Raw genomic sequence first — 15215 nt, forward strand, 5'->3', positions numbered from 1 at the left:
TTAGATAGTTTATTGCACAGCATGATTTTGCCATATATGACTATTGCAACTTTATTGCGTGCGAAACCTTGCGTTGTCCTCAACATCATTACAATAGGAGGGAAAGGAGAGTCGGACCACGTTTACTAGAGCGCACGAACTGCACATAGAACTGTTGCAAAGATTTCAGCAGTGAGACACGATCGGAACATTTGTTCATACATTTTTATATCATGTTCTGCATCATGTCAAGCACACCTTCAACATAGAAAACAAGTCGTCGAAGTAGCAACAAGCTGCTATTTACATGAAAATGAAAACCTTATATATAAATATTACTATGCCAATGCATCACTCTTATTTTTCAAAAAATAGAAGACGATGTGGGGGCTATGTGCATATAAAAATAGAAAAAAAAAACACTATTAGTACTGTATACAGTTGTAAATGTGAGGCACAAATAAGTCTAACAGGCTGCATACAAGCACGTTTGTAAAGTTTTTTGGAAGATGAACTATATACTCTGACTGGTGTAGTGATTGTGCATGATGGAAGCAAGAACCTCCGATTCCATTGCATTTTGAGCATTATTACAATCAGCAGCACCCCCATTATAAATATATTATATACAAATACATTTTTTAGATCCGCTTTCGCACAACACATTCCTTACAGGTGCGCGTTATAAGCATCCCACAAATCATATGCAAGTCCTTTTGTTTCTAAAAAAAAAAGAAAGAATTGTATACCTTAACATCGTTGGAACCATAACACACGTTATACAGTTTTAGTCCAAACCTTATCAATCTGAAAATTTTTTCTACATGTGGCACATGGACGGCTGTATTAGAGCACTATCTCAGTTGAATGCTTGCTATATTGCTGAGGATGGTTGGTTTACTTTCAAATAAGCCAGTCTACTTTGATGTGTCAGGGCGGCGTTTTAAGAGTAAGGAAGACAGTCGACTGATATAATATATATTGCAAAGATGTAGAAAAACATGCCAACCTGTTTGCTATCATGCACTTCAGGAGAGAAAGGGGCAGCACATTTTTCCAAGCTTGTGCCTAAACCTCGTTTTGCGCACCTAATCCGTGTTTCCATTGTAGCCAGCATTGTCATCATGGCTAGAGCAATTGCGGGTAGCCTAACCAACATTGCAAAGCCATTGGGTTTTGCTTTTGCACGATACAAGTGTTTGGCTCAAGGGAGATTCGGAGAGAGGAGGAGGGGGGGCAGTTCTTACGAGTAATTATAACATACTTTGTTATAACATCCATATCTTGCACCTCTGCAATCACCACAAGCATGGCAATTCGAGATGTGGGAGACACAGCCTGTAGCACATGCTATACCAACGACTCAACCTGTTTGGCCACAATTAACGTCATTTCAGGATTGTTTATGGCAGACACCAGACGACAGAAGACGTGGGATGGCATGCAGGGCCTCAGCTGTCATGGCAAATGCAAAATATCAACTCTTTATACATGGTCAGACACTGTGTGCATGCAGTAATCAATACATTTGACGTCAATGATGCACAACAGACCATTAAATGTTTTTTAAAGGCACAGAGTACGAGGTCAACAGTTACATTGCCACACATAACTAAGCCAGGCAGCAGCACAGCAGTCATTCGAAAGGTATATCTGGAGTTTTGTCAACAGCACAATTCAACAAACAACAGACAAGCTCCATAAAAACACTCGCAAACAACCATGTGGTAGTCAGTCAGTTCTGTCCCGGCTTTGTAAGCATGCTCGATTCAACAGACACCAATTTCTTTCTTGCTTGGCAAGTCAGTTTCCAGCCTGCACCAGCACAGGCTATTAATTCATTGTCTGCACAGACCTAGTCCACTTCCTTGAAAAATCAGTGTTTGATAACAAGTTTGCCCTGATAAAAAGCACGGCAAAAGTAGCTTGCAAATCGCACACTGCCACCCCCCATTTTAGGAGCAAGTTTTTTTTTTTCCCTTTCTCTCTCTCAGACGTACTTCCTGATGGTGTCCGCAATGTGCCTGTTCAGTTCGACAATGATGAAGTCCTTCTTGGTGTAAACGCGCGACTCCAGCAGAGTGTCTCGTTCCTCGATGAGCCTCCGCACGTGCTCCATCCACGATGGACTGGAGGCCGATGCACCAAGGGGCGACTCGGGTGGCGACCCGAAGGGTGAGCAGGGTGACTGCAGTGGCTCCGCCTGGGCGGGCAGTGCTGTGGGCTGTGATGCTGCCACCTCGTCTCTCGTGGTTTGCACAATGGGGGTGGCACTCTGCTTGGGTGGTGATACCTCCTCCCGTGACTCAAATGATGTCGCTTGATCAGGTTGGCTGCAGAAAGGCAAGTAAGGGGGCACTGTCACCGAGATCGTGCCACTGATGTCATGACCGAACTTTAGCCTGTCTCAAAAAAGCATCACCCCAGTGACTCCCCAGACAGCCTGCTCACAAACCAAAGCTAATGAGAGCAAAAGCAAAGCAGTTTCAGCGTGAAACATGCAGTGCAGTATGCAAGTGAGGGCGAGTTGACATGGCGATCAAGAAGACGTAATAAGTGAGACAGCCACCTTTCTTTCTTTCAACTGCAACATTAACTCGGCCCTTTTGTGTACATACCGCAGAGACTTCAGAGAACTAAAATAATGTGCAGGACACGGGTTCGATTCCTGGCCGTGGCGGCCGCTTTTCTGATGGAGGCGAAAAGTTAAAATGCCCGTGTGTACGAGATTTCGGCGCACGTTAAGATCCCCAGGCGGTCAAAATTAATCTGGAGCCCTCTGTTACGGTGCGCCTCACCGCCTGCGTTGCGTCGGTGCATTAAACCTTACAATCAATCAATCAATAAAAATAATGTGCAAACAAAGAAGCAACAGAGAAATAAAATATTGCACAAAAAAAAAATACAAAGGTGCAAGTTGTGCAGAGAGCAATTTCTGGGGGGAAAGGGGGGGGGGGGGGGGCAGCTTTCGAGAGGGGAGGGCGTGGTATATAAAAAAAATCGCGCCAATCCACCCCGTGAATGTGGTTGGAAAGCAAAGCTGTAAACGGCACCCACGACGATTACCCATGTGACGTCACTTAAATTCACTCACATAGGTCTACAAATAGTAAAACCAGAGAGAAGTGAAATGCACTTAACCACACCATTTATTACTTCAAAAAATATTCTTGGTAAGGTTAAATCAATGCATGATGCATGAACGGTGGTTGGTTGAGTTGTATTAGTGTAGCACAAGAGTGGAAACTTTTTTTATAAAATTAAAGTAAGCTTCAACCCGATGTAAGACGATCTGACTTCTCCGTTTCGGCGCCGCGGACGGAGGCAACGAGATTTGCGACAGAGACGGCGGAGGAGGAGCAGGAGGAAAAAATACTTCTGTTCCGATTTCTGAACGGCCCAGAGTGCAGCCCAGGGGAGTGATTCCTTCTTCTGTGGGGCCCATATGCAGTCCGCGCGGCCTCTGTTCTGTCCAACCGCTGAAGCTGGGTAGGTAGAGAGGGCCTAGACAGCAGCATCTCCCATTGCTCTTGTTGGGTAGTTGACGGAAAGAGAGCAGGGTGCTCAGGGCTAAAGTCACACACCCCGATTACGGGGCGGAGTGTTCCTACTTCTGAGCAAAATTTACATTCAGCGTCGTAGCGATTCGGATGCATTAAGTGAAGACGCGTAGGCTGTGGGAAGAAGCCCGGATTGTATGAGCCGTAGTGTAGTTTGTTGTTCGCTGGAAAGGTCAGGGTAAGGCGAAGGTACGGTCTGTCTCAGAAGGCGACAATGCTGGGTTATCTCCCTGAACGTGACAAGCGGGTCACTGTCCTCTTGCAGCTCCATTGCACGGGAGGTAATAGCGCAGGCTTGTTGGGTGGGCGTATTGGTTGCCCTCCATTGAAGCGTGAGGGGGTGTCCAGGTGAACTGAATGGAACCGTTTGGGGAGTGGTTTTTAGCACGCGCAGTGCAAGTCAGGACACCAAACCCGACTGATAATTCCAGTAGGCTTGCTGGGAATCGGTGACTACCCTCCGAACCCATGGTTGAGTGAGAGCCAAGGTGATGGCTGCCTCTTCTGCTGCCATCATTTCTTGGGTCCTAAGCGAGGTACACGCAAGGAGGTTGGTTCTGGAGGTAGCCACGATCATGGCGTATTGCTGCCCTCGATGGATGGAGGCGTCTGTGTGGATAACTGCAAGATCCCCACCGAGGGTGGTGTTTAGCGCTTGAGCCCATGCTTTTCGGTGACCCTCGTCATGTGAGAGGTTCATATTTCTAAGCGAAGCGAGCATCTTTAGCTTTAGTCGCCAAGAGTTTGGGACTACGTCAAGCGGAGTGACATTCTGGCTGTCCAGCCAATCTGGTGAAGCATGCGGTTACGTACCCCAGTTCTGAGTCGGACCTTCTGGTTAGAAAGACGGCCTTCTATCAGGTCTTCCACCCTGTTGTGGAGCCCCGTGCTAAGCAGCCTCTGTGTGGACGCACTCATGAGATCAATGGCCTGCTCGACCGCCTTTCTAATCATTATGTAAAGCATCTATATGTCCTCCTTGTCGAGAAGAGGACAGGGGGTTGGCGTAAGTGACTCTCCAGAAGACAAAAGCTTCAATTAATCGAAAAGTAGCGGATTCCTTTAGGCCTCGCTTCTTGGTGGCAACTCGCCTGATCATGTGTATGATTTGATTAATGCTGTTTTGAGGCGCTGCAAGGAGACGTCCCTCTTGGTGTTAGCCTGGAGATGAAGGCCCAGGATCTTGATGCTGGAGCTTAGAGTGATGGCCTGGCCATCAAGGAGTATTTGAATGTATTCCTTGATTTGGCGTGAGGGCGGATGACTAGGAGCGGTAATTTTTACGTGAACACTGGAGGCTACAGGCTTTAGCACATTGGCGTTCTAGATGTGAAATGCCATGCAATGGTGTGACCTTCCTTTAATTTTTGTAACTCTTAGCACATGAGCAAGGTGCGCACAGGGCCGCTAGAGGGGCGTGAGTGGTCGCGTGACGCTGTCACGTGGCATTCAGCGAGAACGCAGGGGTTAAACCCGTAGATGTGCTTGGTGAGTACACTGCCTTTCTTCCCCGTCTTCGCGTGTGCTCGTAGCTAAATCGGTAAGACAACGGGCTCTTGCTTTGTTAGTCTATTAGTTCCAGGTTCGATTCCCGGCGGTGCCAGTAAATTCTTTTATTTGTTCGCTGGAGTTTTCTGGTGACACCAACGGTCGCGAAAGAACCCTTGGGGGGTAGAGGTAAAAAGCTTTGCTTTAAAAATATGCCACGTTTTTCTGTCACACAATGACATTTATTGTAGTGGTTTTCTAGAGAGAAAGTGTGCTGAATGTGTTTCACTGGAAAGTAACCGCACATACTTAGTGCGGTCACTTTGTGCGCTCGCCCGTGTATTTTCTCTGCTCGTGTGTTTTTGCGCAGCTTGTCAACACACATTGATCGTCGTTGACTCTTATAAAACGGCATAAATAAATAAGTATATAATCGCAGCCTGATGGCCGGTTTGAAGTGTGGACCGGCAACCAACCCGCTGTGTCTAAAAAACCGGTTGGGCTGGTCAAAAACTGGGCATGTAGCAACCCTAGTGATTTATCTCTTTTTTTTTCAAATATGGGGAAGGGTGACAATTAGGCAACGAGGGTATAATATAACTGGTGACCGCATGAAAGTTTAAGAAATCAACACTCTAGAAAATGTGAAACACTAAGGGGAGTGTGTGGGGCTCTTCTGTTTACGCAGTTGCTTTTTTCACTGATCCAATGAGTCAACCGAAGTTATAGTACTGCCCTTCGCAGCACCCTGTTGAAAAAACAAAGTGCGGAGGGGTGGGAAAGAGGCAAGGACAGGGCCCCTTTCCTGACCTGTCAGCAGACAGACATGCACAGTCGCACACAGCAGCAGTACAGGGAAGGGAGCTCACTCCAGTGCCGGCTGGAAGGGCGGCGGAGGAGAAGGCGGGAGGGCGGGGGGTGCGTCGTCTTGACCCCGGAAGCGTGCCCTGGCCCGCTGGTAGAGGGCCTCCACCTCGTCGTGCTGTGCCTGGCGGCCCCGCTGCTGGGCCTGCCGCAGCTGTTGCTGGCAGTCCAGCAGCCGGGCTTCGGCTTGGCTGCACCGCTCCCGGTAGCGCTCCTGCTGCTGCAGGGCCTCCTGCACCTCCTTCAGCAGAGCCACCTGCACACCGGCGGGGGAGAGGAGATGCAGCAACACACCACCTCTCGCTCGGCTGCGGGGGAGGGCAGTCCCTGAGGGCAAGACGTGGCAGGCTAGAGAGCCTACGATGGAATCTCTACGATGAAGACTCGCAGGGGACTAGGGCACAGAAGCACAACGACCGCTCATTAACAGACGTCCATGCTTCGCTCTGGCCTTGGACATACGAGAGCATGGAAGATGTACACCTGGCTTAGGAGGAGGGTATGTCGAGCGGGATATACAAAGCTGTGGAGCATGCCTGGTATCAGTGTACATCCCAGTACCTGTACGCGATATAAATTTGACAGATGAGAACACCAAGGTATGAGACTTTCAGCAGCTGCTGAAAGTGTTAGTGATTAGAACTACTGATTAAATGAAAGTGATTGATTGGAACTGCTGACTGGCTGTAACTGAACAACTAAATTATTATTAGCAGTTTTATGAAGCCTCAGCACATCCTTCATCCTTCATGGCAGATATGTGGTGCTCAGTGTACATGCATGTCATTCTCAACCAAGCACATGCAGAAATGTGACAAATGAAGGGATCCCCCGCTAACAATCTAAAAATATTTACCCGGTTGCTGGTGCAACCACACAGCAGCTCGTATCAGCATCTCCAGGAATCGAAGCCTCTCAAAAAGCACTTTCTAATACTTCAGAATACATGAATTTATTTGTGATCACATTTGCCACGTTCACTCGTTGCTTACTCTTTACCTGCGTCCTTTTCTTTGGTTAACTGGAGGTACGCAGAAATTCAAAAATGTGAGGAAGAGAGTTTTCTGCTCAGTAAAACTCCCTTTATTCATAGTTACTTAAGGTGAAGTAAATTTAACCAGTTACGTACCAAAGTTCTGCACACATTAAACTGGAAATACATGCACCCAAAAATAGGATTCAATTCACATCTGTCTTTTATGATTTGGTGTCATTCATAACCACATTATCTGTATACAATTCAGAATGGAAAATTTGACCTTCATGTGTGCTATTTTTCAGCTGACAAGTCCTTTGCAAATTTCAAATGAATACAAGAAAAATGGCTTTCAGGTTTGAGCAGTCGCAAGGGCCCCGAAACGTCTTATCAGAAGCCAAGGGTATTGGAGAACTTTGGGGAGCCGTGCAAGCCTGTGTAATCACCAGCCCCACAGTTGATGCATCTGTGGCATTATCGGAAGAAGGAAATCAAAGGGCTGTGCATTACAATGGGCTCTTTCAGGGTGACACTAGTGGGCCCTTTCCAGGACACATCATTGAGCTCACCTTCTCGGCATGCAGCTTCTCAAGCTCCACCTGCACTTTGATCTCTTTGGAGAAGGCGTCCGTCTGGCTGGCCCTCAGGGTGTCCAGCATCTTATCGCGCTCCTCGACCTTCGCCTCCAGTTCAGAAACCTGTTGGCATGGCCACAAGATTGCGAAGCCACGTTCTTCTTAGGAATGGGGTCATTACAGCAAGGATTGGGCAGGATTGTAAAAGCAGAACACAGACACGGTATTCATGCGACCAGCCCAAAAGAGGCTAGACGAATTTGGAGACCAGGCCACGTGCACTTTCGGAAGAGGACATGTGGACATACTGACTGAAATCGTTTTCAAAGTGTATGATTGCAACGTCTTAGTGGCAATAATAAAAATAAAAAAAAGCCAACGGAAAAAAACCTTGGTTGATTTCTCTGTCATAGGAATCGGTACAACACGAAAGTGAATTGTGCAGTGAAATCTGCAGCTGAGCATGATTTGCGGGTCGGCGGCTGTCTTGTGGGTGTGCTTGGCGAGTGACGTCCTGCTGGCGGGTCACTTTGGCAAAGGTGTACTGGCGTCATTTCCGTGATGGATATGTCGTCACCGAAATCTTGGCGTATCCCGGCATGAAACACTTTCGTGTTAAAATATAAAACCCGAAAACATACAGCCCTCAGTATAACGTACTCCTTAGTACTAAAGGTTGCTTCCCCGCAAGAAGACCCTGTGTGCAGGGGTGCACCCTTTAGCCCGCTTGCTTCGTAGTACTAGCGTCATTTCCGTGACGGATATGACGTCGGTGAAATCTTTGTGTATCTGGGAATAAAACACTTTCGTGTTAAAAACAAAACAAGATAACAATTGTCTTCTGCCCAAATGTTACACCAATGGCAGTTTAAAAGAACAAAATTTCTGGTATGCATGGCACCACGACTACTTAGCACAGTGATGCATACCTTCACGGAACTTTAAGCAATGATTTACCTGTTTCTTCAACTTTTGCTGTTCGATTTCAAGCTCCATCACTTTTTTCCTGCATAAAGCAAAACAAAACAAACATTAAACTACCACAGGCAGGCTTCACCTAGTTACACCAAGTGCATGATTACCCATCGGGCATAAAAGGCACTGCACTGCAAAACAAAAATATGTGAACAAGTTCAAACATTTTAATGACTCTTACGCACACAAGTGGCTTCTGCTGAAGAAAAGTAAATTTTAATTTGTGTCAGCCAAATTTAAAGCAATGAAAAGGATCAAGTAAAAGTTTCCCAATGCCTCTAGGTGGGCCTGGATTTAGTGAGAAATTCTAACATAGCCTATAGGCCAGCCGTGTCTACTTAATTATACGTTGCACACAAACACGTGCCAGCTAGCTATGTTAACAAACAGCTGAGAAATTTCAAATGCTATTCTTTACTTTGTGGTGATAAATGAGGTTGATTCACTCAGTCTCCAAAAAAACTCGTTTTCTATTAAAGTCCACATTTTTGACCAATTAACCAAATGATTTCAAAGCGCAAAATTAATCCCCAATTGGTCAAAATTAATCCGGAGCCCTGCACTACGGCACACCTAATCGCCTGTCTGTGAAGCGTCGGCGCGTTAAACACAACAATCAGGAAAGACTAAGTGTCCAAATGCCAAACATGTTATCTCATTTTCGTGATCATTACCATTATCATCATCATCCTCTTCCCATTGTGCCTTCCTCTCTCACTGTTATGATAACTGAGAGCCTTGGCCCTTGCTGGGACTAGATAGATCTACACTGCTAGCAAAAATGCCCTTTCTTACACACCTAACTGCTACTTCTGCAATCAGCTCGCTTAAGTTGCACACATAGGCCTTAGCCCACGTCCCTAACACACACACACTTCTAACTCAAAGGCCACAATCCATTCACCAGGACCGCCTCTAGTCAGCTACAGCCACGGTTCCGCCACAGTGTTGGGAATGCCCCCTCATCTTGCATTCCTGAAGCCCCAGATCCGATTCCATCCAGACCCACATTTACCCATCTCTCTGTTCACCTCAAGTACTTCAATTTATTCATGTCCCATAAAAATTTGGCGTGAATCTGGGCATTATTTGGACCATCAGTCATTTTGTGTGCCATCCATTGGCCATTTCCCGCGAGCTGCTCGTTTTGTCTGTTCACCAAGGAGAGGCCCTCACCTCTCGGTGTTGAGCGAGTGCTCGTACTGTTCGAGTGAGCGCCTGAGGGTCTCCTTGGCCTCCTTCTGAAGACGGCTCTTCAGGAACTGCAAGTCCGACTTCTGCTGCTCAAACTGATGAGAGGGGGAGGAGGAGAGAGACTTGACACACTTAAACCAACTCACATGGGCAAACAAGCACAATGTGAAAGCATGCGGTTAGAATGTCTCCAAGTCTTGAGATTTACAGGATATTTTAGAACGACGACAGCAGAAAATGAACCCACGTTGATTTTGCACTTGAGCGTGGGACCACTGCCATTCGAACGTGGAACCATAACAGACTGCCTGCTTTAGGCCAGGCTTTTCAGCTTGCCCCTATGAATTTTTTCCATAACTGTCTCTCTTATATGCTGCAGCTTAGTCGCTGAACATAATTTAAACAATGTTTAAATGTAATTTATTTTAACCTGGGAATCTTTCACGAATGAACAAAGTTTTACTCGGAGCCAGACATACCTCACAGCCTCTGATAAAACATAAAACAGATGCAATCTTATAGCTCTAGTTTCTCGTAGCAGAACAGAGGGCAGGACGTGAAACGAGTACCTCAGCCTCTCTCCTTGCCAGGGCCTCTTCACGTGACTGAACGTCTTTCAGGCGTGACTTGAGCTTCTCCTCCAGTTCTTTGTTCTCTTTGACCTATGACAAAGCGTACGACCATGGGTGGGTACAAGGGCTGCAAGAAACCCCGCAACCAAAACTGCTCAAATGCTAGCACTGCTAAGTTGCACGCGAAGGTTTTGCAGAAATGACACAGAACACTGGGCCTGCACATTTCACCCATCTTAAAACAGTAGTTCACAAAAAAGACAACTGGTCTTTACTTTCCTTTAGTATTTACTGGAGTATTTACTTTGATCTTAAATATTTAGATATTAATTATTACTCTTTAATACCTGAGCTTTGGTATTTAAATTGACCTTTCTTGCTATTGGCACAGTTTACTAGCCCTTTCAGCCCTGCTTTTTTTTTTATTTCAAGCAAAACAATGTTTTCTGTGCGTTTTCCTAAATTTTAGGGGCCCATAAGCCCACAAACAAAAAATAAAGCTGGAAGTACAAATAATAACACATTCAATAATGAGGCAATTAATTAGGACATCTGCCAATTAAAAATTTCACGTTGGGCAGAGACATCACATTTGCATATTTTGCTAAACCTTATGACTACATGAACCTACAAACAAAAAATGAAATTCGTAGTGCACGTATTTATACATTTACGACCTTGGGAATAAAACCCGGACCGGCATTTTTTTTTACCCTCAATGTCGTAATCTCGTCTTCACCGAAGCTTCTTCTTCTTTGTAGCGTCCAGCTCCACTAAAATCAAGAAACAGTGATATCTATCGCACTAGGCATAATTGAAGAACAATTCCCCAGAAAACTAGCAGTTCTGGTTTCGTTCTCTGAGCGCTAGAGGAACTTTTAGGTGATGGCGTCAATTGACACCACCAGGGCCGAAAGGGCTAGGCCCCAACTGGCATCTTTTAAGATGCCTAGTACTATTAGGCCCTCAAAGCCTATTGCTGAAGTTATTATTGTCTTGGTGTTTTGTGGTGCAAAAATAACTCAAAAAGTGCTGAAAAGGTAAATTTTCGTCAACCAAGAAGTGTCTTAGCATTAATTCATTTATGGTTACATCCAAGATCTTGTGCAAATAAGAAAGTTGCTGTGGAGCCTAAGAAGTGCAGTATCGTAAGAAAAGGCTGCAGATTAATTCAGCCACCCAGTCCTCTTCCACGTGTGCTAAGACCTTGGCAATTACAAATGGCCAATACCCAATGCCCCTGCCACAGCACTCAACCATCCAGCCACAAGGGCACTGCATTCACCTTTCTCCTCAGCACGGAATCTCGCTCCAGGTCATGCCGTTTCCACTCCTCAGCAATTTCACGGAGACGGGCATCCTCTTTTTCTTTCAACTGCACGCAGTCAACAACGAAACAGGATGTTAGCCAAGGATAAGGTAATGAGTAATGTACGTGCAGGCATACTCTACATTAGCATGCAGCCTTGCAAAGCTCTAGTGGTCATACTGACAATTTCTTGCAGAAACAATAGACAAAATGGAGTTGAACCCCGACGTTATGATGTTGACAGGGAATGAAAAAGCCTTCGTAAAGCTGCGCAATCCATACGAGTGAGAACGCAGAGACATTTCATGGCCAAGAAGTTTGTTATTTTGTCCTGAATAAGGATGATAAAAAAAACCGTTACACACTTCTCATAGCTTCAACAGCTAGGATATGGCAGATTACCGCAGGAGGCCGATGGCATCCACTGCATCGCTAGCTGTGGGTCAACAACCCGCAGCGTCCCTAGCGCCATCTCTAAGTGTAACTTATGTGTGCGCTGGCATTATGTCTGAAGCAGCAGTCAAAGTTCATGCCCAGCAAAATGACATCTTTTTTTAGTCCGCAGCACTTAAGCGCCCGCTCCTGTGGTTTGGCGGCGCCGTCGTCCCTCTCTATAACCGAGCGAAGGAACGGGACACAAAAGACAAACGAGACAGAACAAGCAGGAAAGTGGAGGAGGGAAGTATGGCGAAAGTGCGAGGGGAGAGCGGTACGCCAACACGGCACGAGACATTTTCTCCGACGTCGATACGCTACAAGATAACCGAGAGAACAAAGAGGCCACCAAAGATACAGCAAGCAGGAAAGCGGAGGGAAAGTCTACCATGGTGACGCGCTACAAGACAGCACCAGAGTACTATATCGTGAGCCTCCATGCGTTCGCTGTTGCGGTGATCACTTTGTGAGACGCAACAGATATGCACAGTGACCTAGAAAATTGCAGTTCGCCTTGTGCACAAATTTCGCATTACAGAGTATCGTAAACATTAGCCATTTCTTTCTTCGCATTTTTCTACCCGCTTTACTAAGAAAGGTTCATAGAATTGAATTAGATGGTCAGTGTTGTTCACAAGATCAGGGCTGTTCGTAAAATCAGGGTGAAACTGTAGTTTACAAGTAAACCTGCTGTGCAAAAAAAAGGAGTAACCGTAAGTTAACTCCGTCTGGCAAAAAGAAAAAGGAGCACTAAAGCCCCAGTAAGGGCCCGTTCACACTTGCGACGAAGCGACGCGACGCAGTGACGAAAGCGATCGCCACCCTTACTGTTCACATCTGCACGCGACTCGAGCGACAGCGACTACTGTTTATTGCTATTCTTGTTATTGTCTCACGCTTGGAGCGAGAATTCATGGGAGTTTCGCCGCTTCTGGAGACACAGAATCTGGGTGCTTTGGCAGGATATGACGCCAGAAAGTCTCGCTTCCTGCTTCTGCTTCAAAAAGTGACGGTGGCGAAAAAAATTGGTCGAGACCGATTGCTCTTGTCACGCGACAACAGCGATGCCAGGCGACAAAAGCGACAAATTTCGTCGCTTTCGCTCGCTTTCGTCGCAAGTGTGAACGGGCGTTAAATGGCTGGCATGCACAACTGCAGATCACACAGACCCGACTCCTGAAGAGGATCTCCTGCTGCTCTTTCCACAGTTCCAGCTCTGTCATAATTTTTAGGATCTCCTGCTCCTGTGCTGCCACACCGCCCGCTGCTGCAGCTGGCACTGGCTGGGGATGGGGATGGGGATGGGGATGGGGCCTGCTGGCGTCACCATTGCCAAGCTACGAGGAGGGGAGAACAAGGATGGGCAACGTAAAGGATTGAAATCCCTAACACTGCCCAAGCCAACACCCATCTCTGTAGTGCGGAGTACACTTTTAGATGCGACGGCATCTCATTCACTCGCCTTGTCCGTCCACACCTATCCCCCATTCTCCTCACCGCGCGAGCTGCGCTCTCCGCCGCTCACCCCCTCTCCTCTCTGATAGCGAACACTCGCTCGCGAGGGGCATTGGATTGGATTCGATTGGCTTGGCTTGGCTTGGATTTGGATTAGATTTGGATTAAAGTGGATTGTGTTGGATTGTGTTGCGTCATAGCCGCGCCACATTGCGTCATAGCTGCGGCGGGGGGTTCACGGCACATTTCACGCGATGGGAGAATCAACCTAACGGAAACAACAATGGAACCCCCTATGCATCGCATCTACACAGGGGTTCCCGCGAGGGGAGGTGGGAGTAATTTTTAATTATTGTTACTTTATTTGAGGCATACTAATGTTCAGATAGATGCAAGCTCCTCAAAGACTGCACAAATTTGTGAAATGCAAGATGAAATAAAACAACCTCATTTAAAATCTGGGATTCCCCGACCAGCTTCCGCAAAATTAATATAGTTGTGCGGAAGGCACTGCAGCAAAGAGAGCTCTGCGGTTAGGCTCAACAGATTTCACGCTGTCGAAACACTACAATTTTAGGCATGACAGGGAGTGTGAGAGGGACACGGCTATGGAAGTGAATTAGGCATTACAGAACACTGAAACAAACATTGAACAAAGTTCAGTGGAATTGTGTCAAGTACTGCTGCTAGTAGAAAATGGCATGGGGCTCTTTTACTCCACTTGAGTTTGACTTTGACCTCCTCGCAACCTTTGAAATGCAGAAAATGGATCGGTACCATACATGCTCACCAGCCAAAGGGCAGAACACTCGGATTGACATATTAAGGCTGAATTTTGCTAACGGTTGGTTCATCTTTCGTGTATAGAGCTGAACGTGTTTAAGTTAATTTTTTATGTGCATGCAAAATACTCCTAATGCAAAACAGTCTTTGTGTTAATATTACCTGATGCCTTCGAAAGTCGTGACATACTGAGCGTGATTGCGAAATAACCCAATTGGACAAGTGGCGACTTAGAAAGTACTTAGAAAGACAGCACCCAAACGATTTGCATTGTTCTGTTTTGAATTTTGACAGATTGTGTGGACCCCACGCCATTCCTCCCTCGAGGGAAACAAGGTGGCACACGCCGCTACTCGGGCGTTTTTGTCGACGGAAGAGGACCTTTCTGCACCCTCCGCCTGTCCCCCAGTCCCCTCCCATACACTGAAATTTTATATCATCATAGCCAACCCTGGCTCTCCTCCTCAACCAATCCTCAGCACACAGGCGGCTCACATTTGGCGTCGACTACAGACAAACACATACTACAACACCTTCATACTCCACTACACCTCCCCCTCTACTCACCCCTACAACTGCCCCTCTTGCTCCGTCCCGAACACCACCTACCACCTGGTCTGGGAACGTCCCTACAATCGAAACCCCTACCCTTCCCCATGCCCTGGGCAGTGGGAGTGGAAGCTTACCGGAATGCCTCGCCACACGCGCCCAGGCTGCTGCACTGGCTCGTGGCTTTCTAGACTGAGAAGGCCACCCACCTTTATGCTCAGTAAACGTTTACAATCTAAATCTACAGAAAATGCACCATGCTGCTTTCCCTATGCCCCCTTAGCACACACACACAAAAAAAGCAAATGTATCTGCTTCACGATGCGTTAACACAACCATAACGTTTAATTGCTTTCAAAGACAATAAGTATCTAAAATAAGCGCAGGAAAGAGGTGCTAAATTTTGAAGAATAACTGCAAGCTTTCTCCTGTTCCCCAAACAGCGATATTTAACTTAGAACCTTACGCACACAGCTGTGCAAGTTTATACGCTCTTTAATT

At 46.6% G+C, this 15215-nt stretch overlaps 1 protein-coding gene across 2 annotated transcripts in view; it reads right to left on the reverse strand.

The window, feature by feature from the left end:
* Positions 1–704: 704 nt before the first annotated feature.
* Positions 705–15215, reverse strand: part of LOC144169556 (centrosomal protein of 120 kDa-like) — a 32548-nt gene continuing 18037 nt past the window's right edge. Inside the window, exons 13-20 of one of the 2 annotated variants that reach the window (XM_077698780.1) lie at positions 13097–13264; positions 11469–11558; positions 10181–10273; positions 9594–9706; positions 8400–8448; positions 7437–7565; positions 5897–6147; positions 705–2312 (exon numbers count right to left, since the gene is read on the reverse strand). In XM_077698780.1, coding sequence (XP_077554906.1) covers positions 1970–2312; positions 5897–6147; positions 7437–7565; positions 8400–8448; positions 9594–9706; positions 10181–10273; positions 11469–11558; positions 13097–13264 — 1236 coding nt within the window. In that variant the 3' untranslated portion in view covers positions 705–1969. The remainder of the gene's footprint in view (positions 2313–5896; positions 6148–7436; positions 7566–8399; positions 8449–9593; positions 9707–10180; positions 10274–11468; positions 11559–13096; positions 13265–15215) is intronic. The other variant, XM_077698781.1, reaches the window with a different exon arrangement.

Source organism: Haemaphysalis longicornis, unplaced genomic scaffold (genome assembly GCF_048455015.1).
Source record: "Haemaphysalis longicornis isolate Haplotype H1 unplaced genomic scaffold, Haemaphysalis longicornis Haplotype H1 scaffold_2, whole genome shotgun sequence".
Lineage (NCBI taxonomy): Eukaryota > Metazoa > Arthropoda > Arachnida > Ixodida > Ixodidae > Haemaphysalis > Haemaphysalis longicornis.